Source organism: Oryzias melastigma, linkage group LG10, assembly GCF_002922805.2.
Source record: "Oryzias melastigma strain HK-1 linkage group LG10, ASM292280v2, whole genome shotgun sequence".
Classification (NCBI taxonomy): domain Eukaryota; kingdom Metazoa; phylum Chordata; class Actinopteri; order Beloniformes; family Adrianichthyidae; genus Oryzias; species Oryzias melastigma.
This window is the reverse complement of record NC_050521.1, coordinates 7,875,120-7,893,383: the sequence shown is the minus strand read 5'-3', so window position 1 is coordinate 7,893,383 and position 18,264 is coordinate 7,875,120. Positions and strand designations below refer to the sequence as shown.

The following is an 18,264-nucleotide window of genomic DNA, read 5'->3' as shown; positions in this document are numbered from 1 at the left end:
TCAAAATGTGCGACTGGAGAGACAGGGCCTCCAGACAATATATCAGTGTGGCATTCAACACTGCAGTAAAAGAAATATAAACTAAAACAACAATAATGTTAAAAACGTATTCCACAGTTTCCTGGGACTCTCTCATGGACCACCGAGGACCCTTGGACTAAAGGGACGCGGGTGGTTGACATTTTACGCGCGCTTTCCTACCTCTGCAGTGATTGGAAGCAGCCATATTCCACCATTTCGTTTACTGTTATATATATATATGTTTGTGTGTGTGTTTTTTTATTCTTGCTGTGTTTTTAAACTATTTCAGCACTTTGAGCATCTTAGGTTTCACTATCTTTGTATGACGTGCATGTTTGGTGTCAGACTGAAAGCAGGACAGGCTGAGACCCCCCCCCCCCCGTTTGAAATCTTCTATTTGTCTGAACAGAATGCTTATAGATGGAAGAACATTAAAGGCATATGAAGCATGAAAAGAAGCTTTATTTTATATGTCATATTTTGATTTTGCTGCAAATAAGAATGATTTTATGCGTTTTTTACAACTCGAGTTTATTTTGTGTATTTTTTGTTTTATTTGGAAGGACATTTAGAGTAAAAAAGTTTTTAGAAACATAAAAAAGCAACTTTATCTGACATCAAACTTCTATATTTGCTTTATTAAATGTGTTTTCCAAATAATAAGATAACTAAACAGAAAATACAATTTAATCATTTATTTAATAGATTGCAGGAATTAATACATTTTTTGTTAATATTTTTAAGGAAGAATTAAAAAGACAAACAGTTGGATAAGTAATAATTAAGCTTGCCTCTTAATCTCCCCCCTCAGTCGTAAAGTCAGCCTCTTGGACCCTTTACCCCCAAACGTGTCAAACAGTGATGAATAGCTCCGTGATTCCCGGACAGGGCGAACTGACAGCTACCTTCGGGGTTTGTGTGTCAGCACAAGGAGAGGAGTGTTCCGGGGTTAAGGAGGACCGTGTCACAGTTTGAGGGAGAAGAGGGCAGCTCTCCTTCTGCGCCCTGAGCAGGTAGACGTCCTTCAAAGCAGAAAATACTACAACCTTTGTTTTGCTTTGGAGCTGCAGGTATTTCACTTGGATTTGAGTGGGAGAGTCACGTGGAGTTTTAGTTTCAGCCTGCAGGTCAGGAAGAGGTGCGCGCGCATCCCTGTTGGATTGTGCAGAACCCGAAGAACCCTCCCTGATGTTGTTAAAGGAATTCCATTAAGAAAAAATGTTTTCTCTGTTTTGTCCTAACATTGGATGCTGTTGATGGAGGTGTTTACGCACCGACGACGCACGGCCTTCAGCTGCGGCTCTGCCGCTCCAAGCTTGCGCAAAAGGATGGAGGACAATCCCACATCCTTTCACACCTGCATAAGGAGATGTCTAAGATAGAGAGACGATATTTCTTCCGTTCCACCCTTTCTAGAAATGCAAACACTTCATGAGAGGACACGGAGTCCCGAGAAAACACAAACCCGAGATTTACGCATGAAGAGGGTCACATGGAACCTGGAGAACTTTGCTTTGAAAACCTGCGACAGAGCCGCAAAATACTGATATCATGAGGAGGAGGAGCTAAATAAACAGATTATAAATTGGATTTTTGGTTGAAAATCAAACTTTGCTTGCAACTATTTATTGTTTTGTATACATTAGACAGCTATTTGTTTTACTAAGCCTTGTCTTGAAGTTCGAACTTAACTGAACGTGTTTCTATTCAAACACAGACACTATAAATGTTCACTGAATTGAAAGAAGAAATTGCAATTTTTAGATGCGCTACGACAATAAACAGAAAAGGCTTTTAGTAAATTGTTTTTTTTTATTTAACAAAGAGCACTTAACTGTAATCCATAGCTTTATTGCCATCTTCACGTTAGTGCATACACCTGCAATAACTCAAAATGTTCATGTAAAAATGTACATAGACAGAACGCATCTAATTTGTGACATTGGTCAAAAGGTTTAAAGGAAACAGAAGAACGAATATCAAAATAAAAGACATCACTCTTGAGAAAAGCGCAAACCCACCTCCAAAATATAATGTCAAAATATTCGAACAGCGATAAAAAATATGCCTATTAACATTTATTCATGGTTCAGATTGTCTTTTTTGTGCGCTACTCAGACAGACTTTTACAGTTTCAAAATATAAAATGTCAAAGGCTTTCATCTGCAGGCCCGTTTGTTCCGATTTAAAATTTACTTGAATTTAACAAAATGAACAAACAAAATTTGCTTTGATGTATTGTTTTTTTGTCTTATTTGGATACAATTAATAATACATTTGGATTTTAACAATTGCATGAAATCTGAAAATAAATGAAGTAAAATACAGTTAAAACAGCCAGCAACTTTTATTTTGAAAACTACTTTAGTGGAGCTAAAAGTTGCACAAAATAGCCACAAATACAAATGTGCGATTGATTAGCTGTCGGATTTGAGCATTTTGATTGTTATTTAATAAATGTGAAGACTTAAAGAAGAAGAAAAAAAACAACAATACCACATTGTGTCATCTGCACCTCAACTGCCTTTTCTTATAATTTGCATCCGGATCTCCTTGGCCTCTTGGGAAGATAGCACAGCAGCGGAAGGGACCATAAAGGACGCGGTTCCTCTTCATCCATTTCCACAGCGTCGGAAAAACTTTAGCGGCGCGCACACGCACGTCCACGCAGTTCACAATGCATGTCCTTTTTTTCTTATATTTCCCCCGTTTACCAGAATGACTATTGTGAAGCTTAAACAAATAAAATAAAGACAACAAAGCAAAACAAAAACACGCACAGCAGCTCATCCATAGGTGCAGCATCAGGCGTTTGCAGGTTGCACTCCACCTGCAGACAGAAACGCAGATTCAAGAAGACCTCGGAGCATCGACAGAAGAGGATTTTTGGCCTTGAAAAGTATTTGAACTCATTAACTTTAAATGTTAAGAAACAACTTGCAAAACAAAAATGTGAAACAACTTTGAATAAATATTTAAGAATAAAATTTGGGAAAAATGAACCATATTGTTCCATAAAAATTCAGTCTAAAATGCTTTATTTATTTATTCAAATGTAATCTAACTTCATCAATATTAGATTAAGATTGAAATTCCACAACATTATCTTGCAGGAAGTTTTCACTGTAGCTGCAAATCCCCATGCAAAACTACAAACCTAAAGTACAGCATGCTGACTTAAACATCAGTTCATTTACTTTAATTAGTAAAAAAAAATCTAAATTTAGACCAAACAGGACAATTCTTCAATTACTGAATGTTTCAAGTTTAGTATTTCATATCATTTAAAATAAACAAATAAAATTAAAATAGTCCAGATTTATCAAATGTTTGTGGAAGTTGGCCCTTAAAATAGAACTTCTATGTTTTCACATGTGAAGAAAATAACAAATAGAGAGCGACACACAAAGTTTGTGTTTACCAATCCTTCAGATGACCAAAAATTAGATAGTGGAAACTTATTTATAAAAGATTAAATTAGAAAATATGTTCCCGTTTTGTGTTGTCCATTCAGAAAAATGTCACTTTTTTTCCTAATTTCATACATCGTTTTTTCTTTTGTATTTATGTTTATATATTTTTTAAAAAATATGTCAAAAATACCATTGCAATGTTTCCCATGTGACTCCATTATTCAGAATATAAATAAAAATATATTTTTTAAAAATCCAAGAAAGGTAACGAAAAAATATACGTTCATATTATTCAAGAAAGTAGTTTATCTTTTTAGATTTATTTTTATTTTATTATAATTTTTTTTAATCAAAAGCTCTTATTAGGTCTTCTTCTTGCACTTTGACCTATGTTGCTATGGCAACGGCAGAGCGTCACTCACAGGACTCAACCATCGTGCTCCCTCACTTCCGGTGCTTATCTTTTGCCGTAAACAGAAGATATTTACGCCAGTGCTCGGTAACATTTTTGGACCGGAGCGTTACGCCTTCAGTCTCCGGTTCGTTTCTTTATCAGAAAGTACCGCTCCCGCCTGTGCGATAAACCTCGTCACCGCAGCAGTGCGTGAGTGGACCGCGCCGAGCGAGAAAGCTGCAGCCAGAGTCGGTGGAGTCAAAATGGCGTCTGCTTGCCCACTAAACTCCGCTTTAATCCATTTGTGATCACCCCCGAGAGCTGCTCTCAGCGACCCGCGGCTGCCCTCGAGCCCCCCCCCGGTTTGGCAGACGGTTGCAGTTGGAGTTCAGCTCAGCAGCATGTCGGACTCGGAGGAAGACAGCCAGGACAAGCAGCTGAAAATCGTCGTGGTTGGAGACGGAGCCTGCGGGAAGGTAAGGCTGTCGCAAACACGCACACCCCCCCGAACAGACGCCAGAGAAGGTTGACACGCGCTCGTGCATCGGGGTTATGCTTGGACTGTTTTGTTTTTGTCGCTGGATCCGTGTTTGGATGGCATCCCGCTGGCGTTTCCTGCTGACACGGCGCTGTCCTCCCCGTCGCCATGGCGACGGACGCTAAGGTAGCTAAGTGGGCTGTCAGCGAAACAAAGCTAACAATTAAGGACCTTAATTAACAACAGCGAGTCAACAAGTAATGAATATACTACCCTGTTTATTTTATCTTGTTTTAGACGTTGAAACGAAATATGTGACACATTTTCCTGTCAATAAAACTACAAAAACAGTGAAGCTGTGGACGCTCACGTCAATTCATTTGGATGTGAAGGCAGTGTGTTGGACCCCCTTATTAAAAGTAGTCCAGTTTAGTGTACTACAAGTACAGTACAGTAAAATGAGACAGTATGCATGAAATTTGCCTTTCTATCTATGTATTGTTAACTTTAATTGTTGTAATTTAGTGGGATGACGTATTTAATTGAACTTCTTAAACTACACGTACATGGTCAATTTACTATACTTATACTCAAGCATACTTTCTAAAATAAACTTTAAGTGTGCTACTTTTTTAAACTTTTGCCAAGGCTTTTTATGTAATAGCAGACTTTAAATATGTTTATTTATTTTTATTTTTGAACAGGCATATTTTGGGGCAGCAATAAAACACATAAACAGATGCGTCAAAAGAGCAAATAAAAGCAAATTTAGGCTAAAAGTCTGAGCAGCTCTATTAAAATATAAGATAAAAAGCATCAGCATTTACTCTTAGGTGTAAATAAATATCTGTGGTAACATTTTTCTTGACCTTGCAAAAAATGTAGTCAAATTTGCAACATTCACAGGTGTTACACATGTTGCTCCCTAGCAAGAAGTAAATGAACAATGTGGTGGAATGTTATTCCAGTGGGATACTTTTCATTTCCTCAAATAGAACAGAAATATGTTTAGACCTATTTTTGTCAAAATTATTGTGAATTTGTGTTTTTAAGACCCAACGTAAAACAAAGAAAAGTCTGACAGGAAAGATAATAGGATGTTTCTCAATATTAATTTTAGGTTCACATGAAAAGTTACATTTTTTCTTCACTATTAAATGCAAAATTTCTGAATTTAAACAGGAAAATAACACAAATCGGGATCGTATTCAGAAGTACAAACGATTATGGTTTTGGTCAAAGAAACAAATGCCTCTATTCTTCTCAAAAAACAAAAAAAGCATGCTTACTTATTGCCCATTTTTGGCTAACAACCAGGCCGACTCTGGGAAAAAATAGTTTTGAAAAGCAACTTTTATAAACAATGAATATACAATTTTACAATGAGAAACTCAGATTAATGCAAACTCTGAAGCAGATGCAAAAAAATTGTAAGGAGCAGCACCAAGACGTTGCTACAAAGGGAAGAATTAGAGTTGAATTCTTAACTTCTCAATAAAGGTCAAGGGCCACTTTTTGCTTATGGGGCATAGTGGGTTTTTACAGAACTTTGTAATCTGTATGTGAATACAAAGTCATAATTCAAATTGATGTTCGCCTAAGACTTCATGAAGCATTGTGACTATATATATATTTTTTTATTTTACTCCTCTGTAGGAGATTGAAACTATAAAAAAGTACCAGAGAAGTTGCAGCTCTGATGACAGAGTTTGTACAGAATAGTTAAAGCATAAATATGTTTAAAGAGAACCACTTCTTTCAGCTCCAAGATTATGCAGAAAGATTCAAATTTCCCTTAAGAATACCATCATGGATTTATGTCGACCATTGCCTGTTGTCGTAAACCTATTAAGACTACCCAGCCCTTAATCCACATCGCATGTAGAGTTAAGCGTAGCTGCAGAGTGTGTACTGTACTGAAGTGGGATGAACGTTAGCTAGAGAATCTACTTTGATTGATTTGCTTTAAATTAACAGGTTGGATTAACAATTTGTCTTTGATCTACAACCTTTAAAACTGAAAGAGTCATTTGGTCCAATTTTTTACTGACTAAAACTGACAGCTGCAAAGTTCTAATTCACCTTTTAAAAAAACTTTATGTTTTTGTGACCTTCAAGCTATTAATTTATAAAATGTAGCTTTCAAATATTTACAACAATTGAATTATAACAGTATTATATTTTCTTATAAATAACATTATTTTACTTTTGACAGCTGCATATACAAGTTCCTTTCAAAATAAAATACACACTGTGTCAAATAACATCTTCCAGCTGCAGTAGAATTACTTCAATTAAAAAAAGTAAAACAAGGCAAATCTGTTAACATGACAGGTTAAATTCCTTATACTATCAAATGTAAACATGACAAAATTGGGGTAGAATACATAAAAAAAAAAATCTATCCACGTAAATGCACTTCTATACTTCGCCTCTGAACAGCAACTAGATACTGTTAAGCTGCAGAAGATGAGCTTTAAATTATTCTACAAATAAACCACCACAAAACTTACTACGTTAAAAAACTATTAACCAGAACCAAAATTCAAATTGGAGGAATGAAAGAGTGAATGTGGCTCTGGAGCCCTGGTGTTTGAGAGATAAAAAGTAAATTTTTGGCTCAATGATTTTACAGTTTTGTTTAAAGTGCATTGTCTGATAAAGTTTTCTCTGTCAGGGTTGTTGAGCATTTATTTTAAGAGAATTCTTTCTGCTTTTCAAATAAAAAATGATGCATTTTCCTCAGTTGTGGCTGCACACGCCACCACTTGGCAGTCTCTTTTGTTTGTTTCATGGATTGAGCTCATAATAACATGTTCATTGCATCTCTTTGTTATTTCTGCTGAAGCTTTAAGCATGCTGTTGCTTCCTGTTCATTTCACAAACCCTAGACTGAGAAATTAAATTTTTTTTTTTCAAGACTTAGAATAAAAGACCCTAACATCAACATCAACATGAGTGGAATTTTTCTTGAGTCACACCAAACAATCATTTGCAGTAAAGCATGGAGGTTGTCATGACAGTTCTGCCACCTTTCTTCTTCGCTGCATCTTGAATCCCGGCCTGATTGTGATTCTAAGACAAAGAGGGATGTGAAGTGCTTTTGTAAATAATCTCTTCTTCCCTCAAGGGGAAAGAAAACTGTAGTTGGCAAGTCTAAATGCTCTTACTTACTTTGAAAAGATGAAAAAAAAGTCTTTGAGTGTGTGCGTTCAGAAAACTCAATTCCCAGTAGCTACGCTTCATTAATGAAGCTTCTCCCCGTGCTGCCAGGTGTCAGCCCGTCACTGTCTGACAGAATTACCTGCGTGTGTGTTTTGGGGAGAAAACAGAAGCCCAACCCCCCCTCATTTACGCTGACTGACATTTTGAATGTCTTTCAAATAACAGTTTCCCCTGTTATTAATGTCAATTTGCTGAGCAAATTGCAATCGGATCAGTTTTTCTTGGACGGCGTTTTCAGCGCTCTTTCTGCATGTGCTGAGTTGTCCATTCAGAAACCTGATGTGGGGAGGCTTGTCCACCTGAGGAAGATGTTTGTCTAAAGTCTCACATTCAGCCATGCTCTTTAGATGCGAGGCTGAATCTGCAAACTGGTCAGTTTTTGTCTATGATCCTTCAGTGTCAGAGTTTTCTTTTCGTAGGTGCTTTGACCTCTGGAATAAAAAAGGTAAAGGTGTCGGCACTGTCAAATTCCTAATCAGAGTTTAAAGAACCACTCCACAAAAAAATGGGTTTTTAACATTTTCTCCATTCTCCTAATGGAGGGCATAGATCAAGAAAAATTAAGCTTAAAATGGCATTTCTGAGTATTTCTTTATTCAAGTTGTTGTGAATCAGAGCAGACACAAAAATATGGTCAGAAAAAGCTTATATTTATTGCGGAGGAGTTGGTACGGCAAGCCATAAGGTCCCTATACCCTGCTCCTTTCTGATCCATCCACTTCTTGACAAATAGATCAATTTCTTGTCTGACCTGGACCCTGGATCTAAACTACGACTGGAAAGCTCAAATATGTCCCGCCATTTTTATTGTTTGGTTGGGGTTTAGAGGGGCTGTAAGCTAGTGGGAGAGTGTATTAACAGATGGATGACGGGAAATGGGGGCGGGGTTACTCTGCACCAATGCTCTCTCCCGCAACTCAAAGGCTGCCGCTTTGCAGAAACTATGTCCTATAGACAACAAAACAGGTTGTTTGAGTTAATCCTAATTAAAAGACCACTGGGAACACTTTTAAAATAAATCCGGATTGGAGTGGGTCTTTTAAAATGGAATAAATATATCTTTCCTTTTTAGAAATTCTTGTTTTGGTTGAATGTTCTCTTTTCCCGGCAGAGACACGCCGCTGTTTCCTGCTCAGACATTACATTTACTGGTTAGTTACAATTGTTTTGTGAAAAAAAAGGGCTTACTTTCGGAGGGGAAGCAGAGCTTCTGTAACGCCAAGACAAATGGCTGAGGAGGCCAGCAAGGAGCATGTGGAATACATTTTTGCTGTCCAAGCTTGTTATTCTGGTGTTTCCAGTGATTGTTTGGGGCTATTTCAATAGATAATTGTATCCTTTCTGCGTCAGTCATGTCTGGTAATTTTTCAGTCACACTCGTGGGTGTGACACGCTCTGCAGAATGAGGCAGAAATGAAAGCATGTTGATTACTAAATCTATGAACTTTAGCTTTTTCACACAGAAAAACATCAGACTTACACATTTTACTTAAACATCACAGTAAAAAACAAGAAATCCCAGCTAGACTAAACATTAAGACATAAATTGAGGCTTTTGAAATTAAAAATGACTATGTCAAGAAGCAAAGTAAGCTTTTTAGCTTTCTTTGACTTGAAGGGGATTTATGGGTAATTCTTGATAATGGGTTTTTTCTGTTTTTTAAACAACAATGCCCCATTTGAAGGAAATCCTGTTGTGTTTTAAGCTCCGTTTGGCTAAACGTAAGCCCTCTGAGTATTAACGGAGGAAGAGAAGAGCAGAGGCTCAGGTGAAAGAAAGCATTATAGATTGGAAGACAGAATTTAGATGAAATCCTTAAACTCACAGTGATTGTTGAGTAGCACATTAAACGCTTTTACCTGATTCACACGAGCGCTGAAGGAAGACTGCAGCTTTCCTTCTCTGTTGTGTTTATTTAATCCTACTTCTCTTGAGATGCTTCACAAACATTTGGCACTGATGTTTTTTTTTCTTATTTCCATCCATCAAAATGAATTAAAGTTGGCACGGAAAGCCGGCACCATGAATTCCCACAGATTTCAGGAGAGCAGGTTTTCCCCCCGTTTTTTTTATAACGCATGCAGTGACAATGATGGTCATAGAGGCATGACACATGCTCCAACAGCTGTGTTTGTAATTCACATAGGTTTTCACTGACAGTCTGGGTCCTAAATAGGGCGGAGGAGGCGGGCAGTTACATCATCTTCTTGTCAATTGTGCTTTTTAACTATTTGAAAGTTGGATGCAGGAGTTTTTTTTAGCATAAAGCTTCACATTTTGCTTTCCTAAAAAAATGAATTCTCAAAATGCACAGAAATGATGACTCTGATGATCTTTTGATCTATTTTAAAGGCATTCCCAGTGTTCTTTTAAAAAATGATTGACATTTTTAGGGAAAATAAAAAAAACCCATCATAATCAAACACCTGTGTAATTTTTTAGGACATACTTTCTGCAGAGCAACAGGAGTTCATTGAAAATATGAGATGTGGGCGGGACTGTTGGCCCGCAATAGGTCTCCCCTGACTTCCCATCATCCCTTTGTTTACGTCTTTCCTGCTAGCTTACAGCCCTCATAACCCCAAACATGGCGAGTAATACTGAAGCTATCCAGCTGTACGGTTTTGATCCAGATTTCAGCTCAGACCAGGGAAACAAAGACGTACATGGATCTATTTGTCTATAATGCATTGGAGCTTGTGGTCTGCCAACACATTCTCAATCCTGAATCGTTTCACATTAACGTTTGGTTAAAGACTCCTCTGCATCACTTTTTGATGCTTTGGGTGTCCCCAACTCGTGATGGTTGTTCCCATTAAATCACAGGTCTCAGCTCCAGACCACAAACCAGAGCCGGTCCAGTACCAGGACATGGAGCGCACCGATACCCTAACCCAGTACCTATACCCTAACCCTAACCCGTACCGGTTCACGTCCGGTACCGCGTCTAGTACTGGTTTGGGTCAGGTGCAGAGTCTGTTTAGTTTAGCTTCGCAATCAGATATTGTTTATATTTTATGACCGACTTTCTGCTTCTGTACAATTACCGGCATGAAGCCCGATGAGACAATTGTTTGTGATATTTAGCTATATAAATACAAATTGAATTGAATTGGTAACACATCTGTTAATACATCTGGTACTGCGTCTGGTGCTGGGTTAGAGTAGCAGTACCGGAGTTAGGAGCAGTTCTCATGCAGCACTGCATCCGGTACCGCGTCCGGCTTGTAGACCCTTGATTTTACGAACAGCCATCACGTCAAAAAAACGACAAGTTGGGGGCAACCAAAACATCAAAAAGTGACGTGGAGTGGTCCTTAACCAAACGCCAACATGTGACAAGTTGGGAGCGAGAATGTGTCCGGCCTGCCGATCGTAGTTTCTTTGTCACTACAAGCTTATTCAGATGATATTGTTGTTTCTGCTCCTGATTCATAAAGATTTGAATAAAGAAGACCACTAAAGAAACACAACTTTAAGCGTGATTTTCTTCATATATGTCCTCCATCATGAGAAAAAATGTAAAACACCATTTTCAGTGGAATGGGTTTTTAACAAAATTAATGAAAGTGAATATATCAGAATATTTTCTAAAATACAATCTCTCAAAAGTCTCATCCCATATTCACTTTTAAAACACACTTTTCTGAAACACCTTTTGCCGTGCATTTCCCTCCAAGACCTGTGTAGACATTATATCACACAAATAACACATCTCGAATGAACACTTCACCTTTGTTCCTGAAATCATTTCCCTTTTCAAACACTCGCTGTAACTGCCTCACATGGCTTCAGGCTGAGGTGTCTGGCAGTCTTTCTCTACATCTCTCCTTTTGTCTTTCTGTTTCAGACATCACTCGCCACCAGGTTTGCACAGGAGTCCTTTGGTAAGCAGTACAAACAAACCATAGGCCTGGATTTCTTTCTGAAGAGAATAAGCCTTCCAGGTGAGACACCTTTGTAATCTTTAGGGAGTGCTTGCTTGTTCAGAGACACAGCGCAGACGTCTGTTGAACAAGCACACCGTCACGCCGCTGATTTTAGTAAAAAAAAGGGGATGTGCATTTGAAAATCTTATTCTTTGACTTACATAATGCAATTTTATTATTTTTTATCTGAACCTTCACATTTAAGTATAAGCAGAAAAGTCTTTTAAAGCCTAACAAAGAGTAATAATCCAACTCTTTTTAAAACGTTTTCATTTTTTTCCCACCCCGATCATCTTTTAATCTATTGTAAAAGTCTTCCCAGTGGTCTTTTAACTATAATAATACTGTTTTTAGTAAACAAAACAGTGTCGTTTTCTAGGACGTAGTTTCTGTAGAGCAGCAGTAGTTTATTAGAAATCTGCCTTTGAGTTGTGAGCGGGACTGTCAGTGTGAAGTATGCCCATCCCCACTTCCCGTCACCATCTGTTTGCACGCTCTACCACACATGTCAAAGTCAAGGCCCGAGGGCCGTATCCAGTACTTATATCCCTCCAGATCATTTTATGTTTTTATTATTATTATTATTATTATTATTATTATTATTATTATTATTATTATTGTTATCTTGCTAATACATTGAAGCAATACTACAGCCTTGGCGTCTGAGAGATCAGTCAGAATGACTTCTGTCTTACATCACAAGGATGTCATCATCGTCTCCCTCCTTTCACTCATGGCACAGAAAGAAATAAACAGAATCAGATAAATTAATTAAGGGCAAAACAGAGTAAAACAGCCAGGGAACAAAACACATAGCAAAGAAAACGTAGAAATTTGAGTTGTTTTTGCTAAAAAGCACAAGTTTTATTTTGATTTCCAGGCTTTGTTTGTTTGTTTTGTTTGGCAGCATGTTCATATTTGTTTAGTTATAGCAGGATATATTTTATGGAGATCAAAATCTTTTGCCATATTTATAAGTGTGATTTTTTCACATAAAATGATGTAAAACTAATGAAATTTGAGTGTTTTTTCTTTTTTAACATTTAGTTTATTTCTAACTTGTATAATTTTGACAAAATATATTTTTACATAGAGTGAAATATTGAAAGTTATATAAGGTTTAAGTTGATTTATTCAGGAATAATATTCCTGTCTATATTTATTCATAGTTATGTTATCAAATTGCATTTTTACTGTAAAAATGTAGTTTCAGTGTGTTAAATAAATGTTTATCTTGTTTGGCTGCAACCTAAGGTGTGTTTTAGATTTTGGCCCCAGTGCGTGATTGAGTTTGACACCCCTGGTCTACCACCCTCATACCCCAACCTAACATTACAATCGTACAACAATGGTGTACAATATTGGAGTTATCCAGCCAACACATTCTCATCCCATAGTCATCACATATTGACATTTGGTTGAGGACCCCTCCGCGCCACTTTTTGGGTGTCACCAACTTGTCGTTTCTTTATGTGTTGGCTGTTCATAAAATCAAGGGTCCGCAACCCTCAGGACGCAATACCGGATATGGTACTGGACGCAAACTAGTCCTCGGGACGTGTCCAATACCGGTACCCTAACCCGGTACCTTAACACAAATTCAGTACCGGACGGAAAATGTATATGACTCTAGTTGTCTACAAGTGGATGCATCAGAATGGAGCAAAGCACGAAACTTGTGTTCCACTCCGTGAGTTTTTCAAATGATGTCTTTTCATCTGCTCCTGATTCACAATGATTTGAATAAATAAATACTCAGAAATGTGATTTTAAGCTTATTTTAGTTAGATATGTCCCCCATCGTGGGAAAAAGTCACTTAATTCATGTTAAAATCATCAAAAACACAGTTTTCATGGGAGTGGGTCTTTAACTGTGGAATGAATGTGTCTTTCTTGCACCTCCTCATTGTAGAGTGTCTGCCACTTTTCAGGCTTATTCACTCTGAAAGTTCTCCAGCTCTCCTCAGCAAACAGCCCTTTTTTCTGGTTCTCACAAGGTCAGGTTCTGCTCTCGCTCATAACTCTGTGGACACAGGACAGAGCAAATACATATTATATCTACGTCACTGACGCACCTATTCAACTAATCTTTGCAACTCACCACATAAAACTGTTATTTTCTCGTAGGCAAACTCACAGAAATAAAGCCTCACACTGTATCTCCCTTAAAACCTATACAGCTAATGTTTAGTACTTGAGTCTATATTTAGAGAAAGTGACTCCATTTTTACTTTCCTACATTGTAAATTGGGGATTTTGTAGCATTTGAAATGGCTTTTTAAAAACTCTGCCAAAAGTTTAGCTCCAGAAATCTGCTAAGTGCCTCCAATCTTTCATTACTAATAAAACGACATTAAGCACAAGCAAATTAAGTGCTAAAAGTAAAAGTTATGCTGATTTGTGAGTTGGCAGGACCTGGTATTTTGACTTGTGTCAGTGTCAGGTTATGAGACTTATTCTGAGATTATTTCTACTGCTTCTGGTGATCAACGCACCCTTTTTAAGACATTGGGCTCTCTTTTGGATGCTGATACTGGTGGCAATCTTGTGCAAAGTTCTGTGGAAATTTGTGAAAGTTTTTGTGGATTTTTCATTGACAAAGTTACTTGTATCAGGTCTTCCCTTTCACACAGCTCCACTTACTCTCCACCTACTCCACCAACACCAACAGCTAGCCTTCATTCATTTTCTTTGGTGTCTCTGGCTGAGTTAGAAAGGGTGATATCAAGTCTTAAACCAGCTGGTTCTTCTTTTGATGTTCTGCCGGCTTGGTTTTTTAAGAAAGTCTCTGCAGTGATTGCTCCAGTTGTTTTAACCATTATAAATTCAAGTCTTGCGTCCAGTCAGGTTCCACTTGATTTTAAACGAGCGGTTGTACGGCCGCTGTTGAAAAAACAAGGGCTGGATGCTACAGTGTTTTCAAACTTTAGGCCCATTTCTAACCTTCCCTTCTGTGCAAAAGTCCTTGAAAACATTGTGTATAAACAGCTGGTTACATTTTTAAATGGTCATGACATCCTTGAACCTTTCCAGTCAGGTTTCAGACCTAAACACAGCACAGAAACTGCTCTTTTAAAAATTTTTAATGACATTTTATCAGTAACCGATGCAGGTAATTCTGTGGTTCTTTTATTATTGGATTTGTCAGCAGCGTTCGATACAGTGGATCATGAGATCCTGATTGATCGGCTGGAACACTGGGTGGGGATCTCTGGGGAAGCTCTTCAGTGGATGAGATCCTATCTCACAGACAGGTCATTCTGTGTTAGCATGGGTCCTCACTCCTCCAAGTGTCATCCCCTGAGGTGGGGAGTCCCCCAGGGTTCCGTTCTGGGCCCACTGCTTTTCTCAGTTTACATGCTCCCACTGGGGAAGCTGCTTCGGAAGCAGAAGGTGGATTTCCACCTGTATGCTGACGACTGCCAAATTTATGTCCCCATACACAAAGGTCCCGACCGCTCAGTTACGGCGCTAACTGAATGCCTCAATGAAGTGAAGCTGTGGATGTCGGCTAATTTTCTTGGACTCAATGAGACCAAAACAGAGGTTGTCGTGTTTTCCCCTGGTGGGCGCCAGGATCATGGTCTGGACCTCCTCTCTCTCGCTCCCTTTGAAAAGTCTGTGGTCACTAACTTGGGAGTGAAACTTGATGCTGCCCTGAAACTGGACCAACAAATAAATGCAGTAACCAGGTCCTGCTTCTTCCAGTTAAAACGTTTATCCAGGATCAAGTCCTTCATATCCAAATCAAACCTAGAAATAGTGACCCACGCTTTTGTGTTGTCCAGGCTGAATTACTGCAGCTCCTTATACGCCGGGTTACCCAATGCCTCACTTGCCAGATTACAGCTGGTGCAAAATGCAGCGGCCAGATTTATATGTGGTGTTAAGAAGTCTGATCACATAACCCCTGTTCTGGTCTCTTTGAACTGGCTGCCCGTGCAATATCTGATTTTTATGAAAATTCTTATCTTTTCTTTTAAATCACAGGCAGGTACGGCACCGTCTTACCTCTCTGATCTGATTTTAAAATATTCCCCCTCTAAGTCTTTGCGTTCTGCGGACCAGTGTTTGTTACTGGTTCCGAGAACCAAATGTAAGTTTCGAGGAGATCGTGCCTTTTCTGTGCTGGCTCCTAAGCTGTGGAACCAGTTGCCACTGAATATTAGAGATGTCACACTTTTGGAGAGTTTTAAATCTAAACTGTTCCTCCACTATCGCGCTGTGGTATCTGCCTAGCTGCTTTTTATCATGTAAATTTAAATTTCTTTTTAAGATTTTATGTATGTATTTATTTATTTATTTTTAAATTGTTTTTAGGATTGTTATATATTGTATTTTCTTGTGTACAGCACTTTGGGCCTCCTTGGCTGGTGGTGAAAGGTGCTTTATAAATGAATAAATGAAATGAAATGAAATGAAAAAATGAAATGGGAGAAGCAAACCCCCCAAAAAAGCTGTGGTGGAGCGGGGATGAGAAGAGCCAAGCACAGGCTGCGCTCGGCTCCTGAACATGAACCTGAACAATTATGTGACCTTTCTTTCCAGTAACTTTTCTTTCCCAGAAATAATCTGGTGCGAGCTTTGTTTAAATATCGAGGTCATGTGTCTGTATCACAGGAGAAACAACAAAACTGGATTCAACACCCGAGCTGTTAAACGGCCCATTTTCTGGGGAATTGGGTGTTGATGAGCTGATGAAGAGGAGGCTGACTCTGGCGAGCTGGGTGGTCCCAAACTTTGTTTTGACCCCCACCCTGACTTGTACTGGAGGGGTTGTGTTGGTCTCTTTGGGGCTGTAAGGGTCTCATACAGCAGTCTACATCCAGCGTCGGCCCCTCTCCCCGTGAAGGCCCAGTTTGTCAAAGTTAATGTACATTTTTCCAGCGCAGACAAAGGTGAAGCAAAGCTGACTGGCTCCGCTTTGTGTGCTATTTATAACAATACGTCTTCCAGATGTCCCGCTAACCAGTCGGGTCGAGGTGCTGAAGGGGATCAAGTGCAAGTGAAATTTCCCCGAAAAAGTCTTCCACGCCATAATTTCTAAAAGCATTTATCCGTCATTGCATCATGTTGCTTTGAGTGGAAAATAATAATGTCAAACTCCCATTGTACCCGACCTCAAAATCATTTTGACCCCTACAGTAACAGTGTAAGTCTTCCATATTCTCACACAGAAATAAATCAGTTCTGTTGAGTAAGCACGGCTCTTTGAAAGACAAATAAAGTCAGAGACTGAGCAGAGTATGCGGGCAGGGACGGCTCTTTATGACACCCAGCAGTCGTTATTTATCGCGCTGGTCGCTGCAGCTTTGCATCGACGGTGTATAGTCTAGATGTAGTGACTGTAAACCTCATTTGTTTCTGTTAAAAGAAGGCTCCTGACCACTCATTCAGCTGTGTCAGCAGTAGGGCTGCCACAAAATAGTCGACTAATCATTGATTATTTTTTCCGATCAGTCGACTAATCAGGTCACATGTAAGCTGGACGTAAAGCACACATATTAACCATCATTAGTTTTAAACTAACTAAAAATTAAGACAATTAACATGATAGTTTATTAAATTTTTAATTAGCAGCCTCTGTCCTTCATTACTTTCCAGCTAAGTGGGAATGACGATAATTTTGCTAAAAAACCTATTTAGATGTTTTTGTTTTCTGTGTGAAGAAATTAAAAATATCTCATTGCAATAAAGTTTTCATAAAATACTGAATTTGGATTTAATTTTACTAAAATAGTTCAAAGAATGTCAAATGGTTGACCCTCAAACATTTTCTCCTCACCAAATCTGTCACTCCTTGTAAAAAGTTCTAAAGGTGAGGGAGAGTTTTCCTGTCACACTTTCTGCTTACAATCACATAGCAATAAAATTAGTATCGTTTTCATTCAGAACTTAATGGAGAAGCTTTTGGCTTTAAAATGTTTGGTTTAAAACAAACATAAGTTATGACACACAATTGTGATTAAATAAATCCAGGATGTAGTTCAATGGAGCTTTGCAGAGTTTTCTTTTTGACATTTTTCACATTATTTTTACTTTTTCTTTGCTTTCTTTGTGGGCATGTTCATTTTTATGATATTTCCATATTTTTGATCTATTGTTATAAAACATTAAAACTGTTTGATCTAAATTTTTTTTATTTTCCTGCAAAAAAGGCAAATTTTGACAATCAGAAATGAGTTTTTTGGACAGTTTCGGGTTCATCATGGAATTATTGTGTAATGTAATCAAAATATATTTGTAAAAAAAGAAGCTGTAGTGCAAAAGATAGATAAAGCATTGCCACATAAAGCAGTTTTAAAGATAAACTATTGTAAAATAGAAAAAAAAGCTCTTAAACTGGTTTAATTTTTGCCATTTTTCTTCACAGCATATAATTCTCCTGACTTTTCCTACTTGGCACCATCCGGCCGCTCTTTGCAGGCTAATAAGAAGTAATTTTCTTGCAGGTTTTGGACAGAGAAAGATGTAAATTAGAGGGTAAACCTTCAGATTCATCCTCTTCCATACTCCGGCTGGATATTCTTGGATTTGAGCTATAGGTGATCTGCCAGTTGCAGAGCACTTAGCTTGAAAGATTAATCACTGATTTATTATTTTCATTATGTCTGTCAACAACGTTGACTTTTTTATTATAGAAATTACACCCTCAAAATATAGGCTCGAGTTACAAACTGATCCATTATTTCCACTGGATTTTAAAGATTCTGTGAAAACAAACACAAAAACTTCCGGAGCGGAAACCCACTAATTGTAGCCGTGTCTCTTTTTGGCTCGTTTTTTTATTATTTATCTTTCTG

At 38.1% G+C, this 18,264-nt stretch overlaps 1 protein-coding gene across 1 annotated transcript in view; it reads left to right on the top strand.

The window, feature by feature from the left end:
- The first annotated feature begins 3,619 nt into the window (after positions 1-3,619).
- The window catches only part of rab28 (RAB28, member RAS oncogene family), a 44,125-nt gene continuing 29,480 nt past the window's right edge, over positions 3,620-18,264 (top strand). Inside the window, exons 1-2 of the mRNA XM_024283635.2 lie at positions 3,620-4,304; positions 11,383-11,479. Coding sequence (XP_024139403.1) covers positions 4,230-4,304; positions 11,383-11,479 — 172 coding nt within the window. The 5' untranslated portion in view covers positions 3,620-4,229. The remainder of the gene's footprint in view (positions 4,305-11,382; positions 11,480-18,264) is intronic.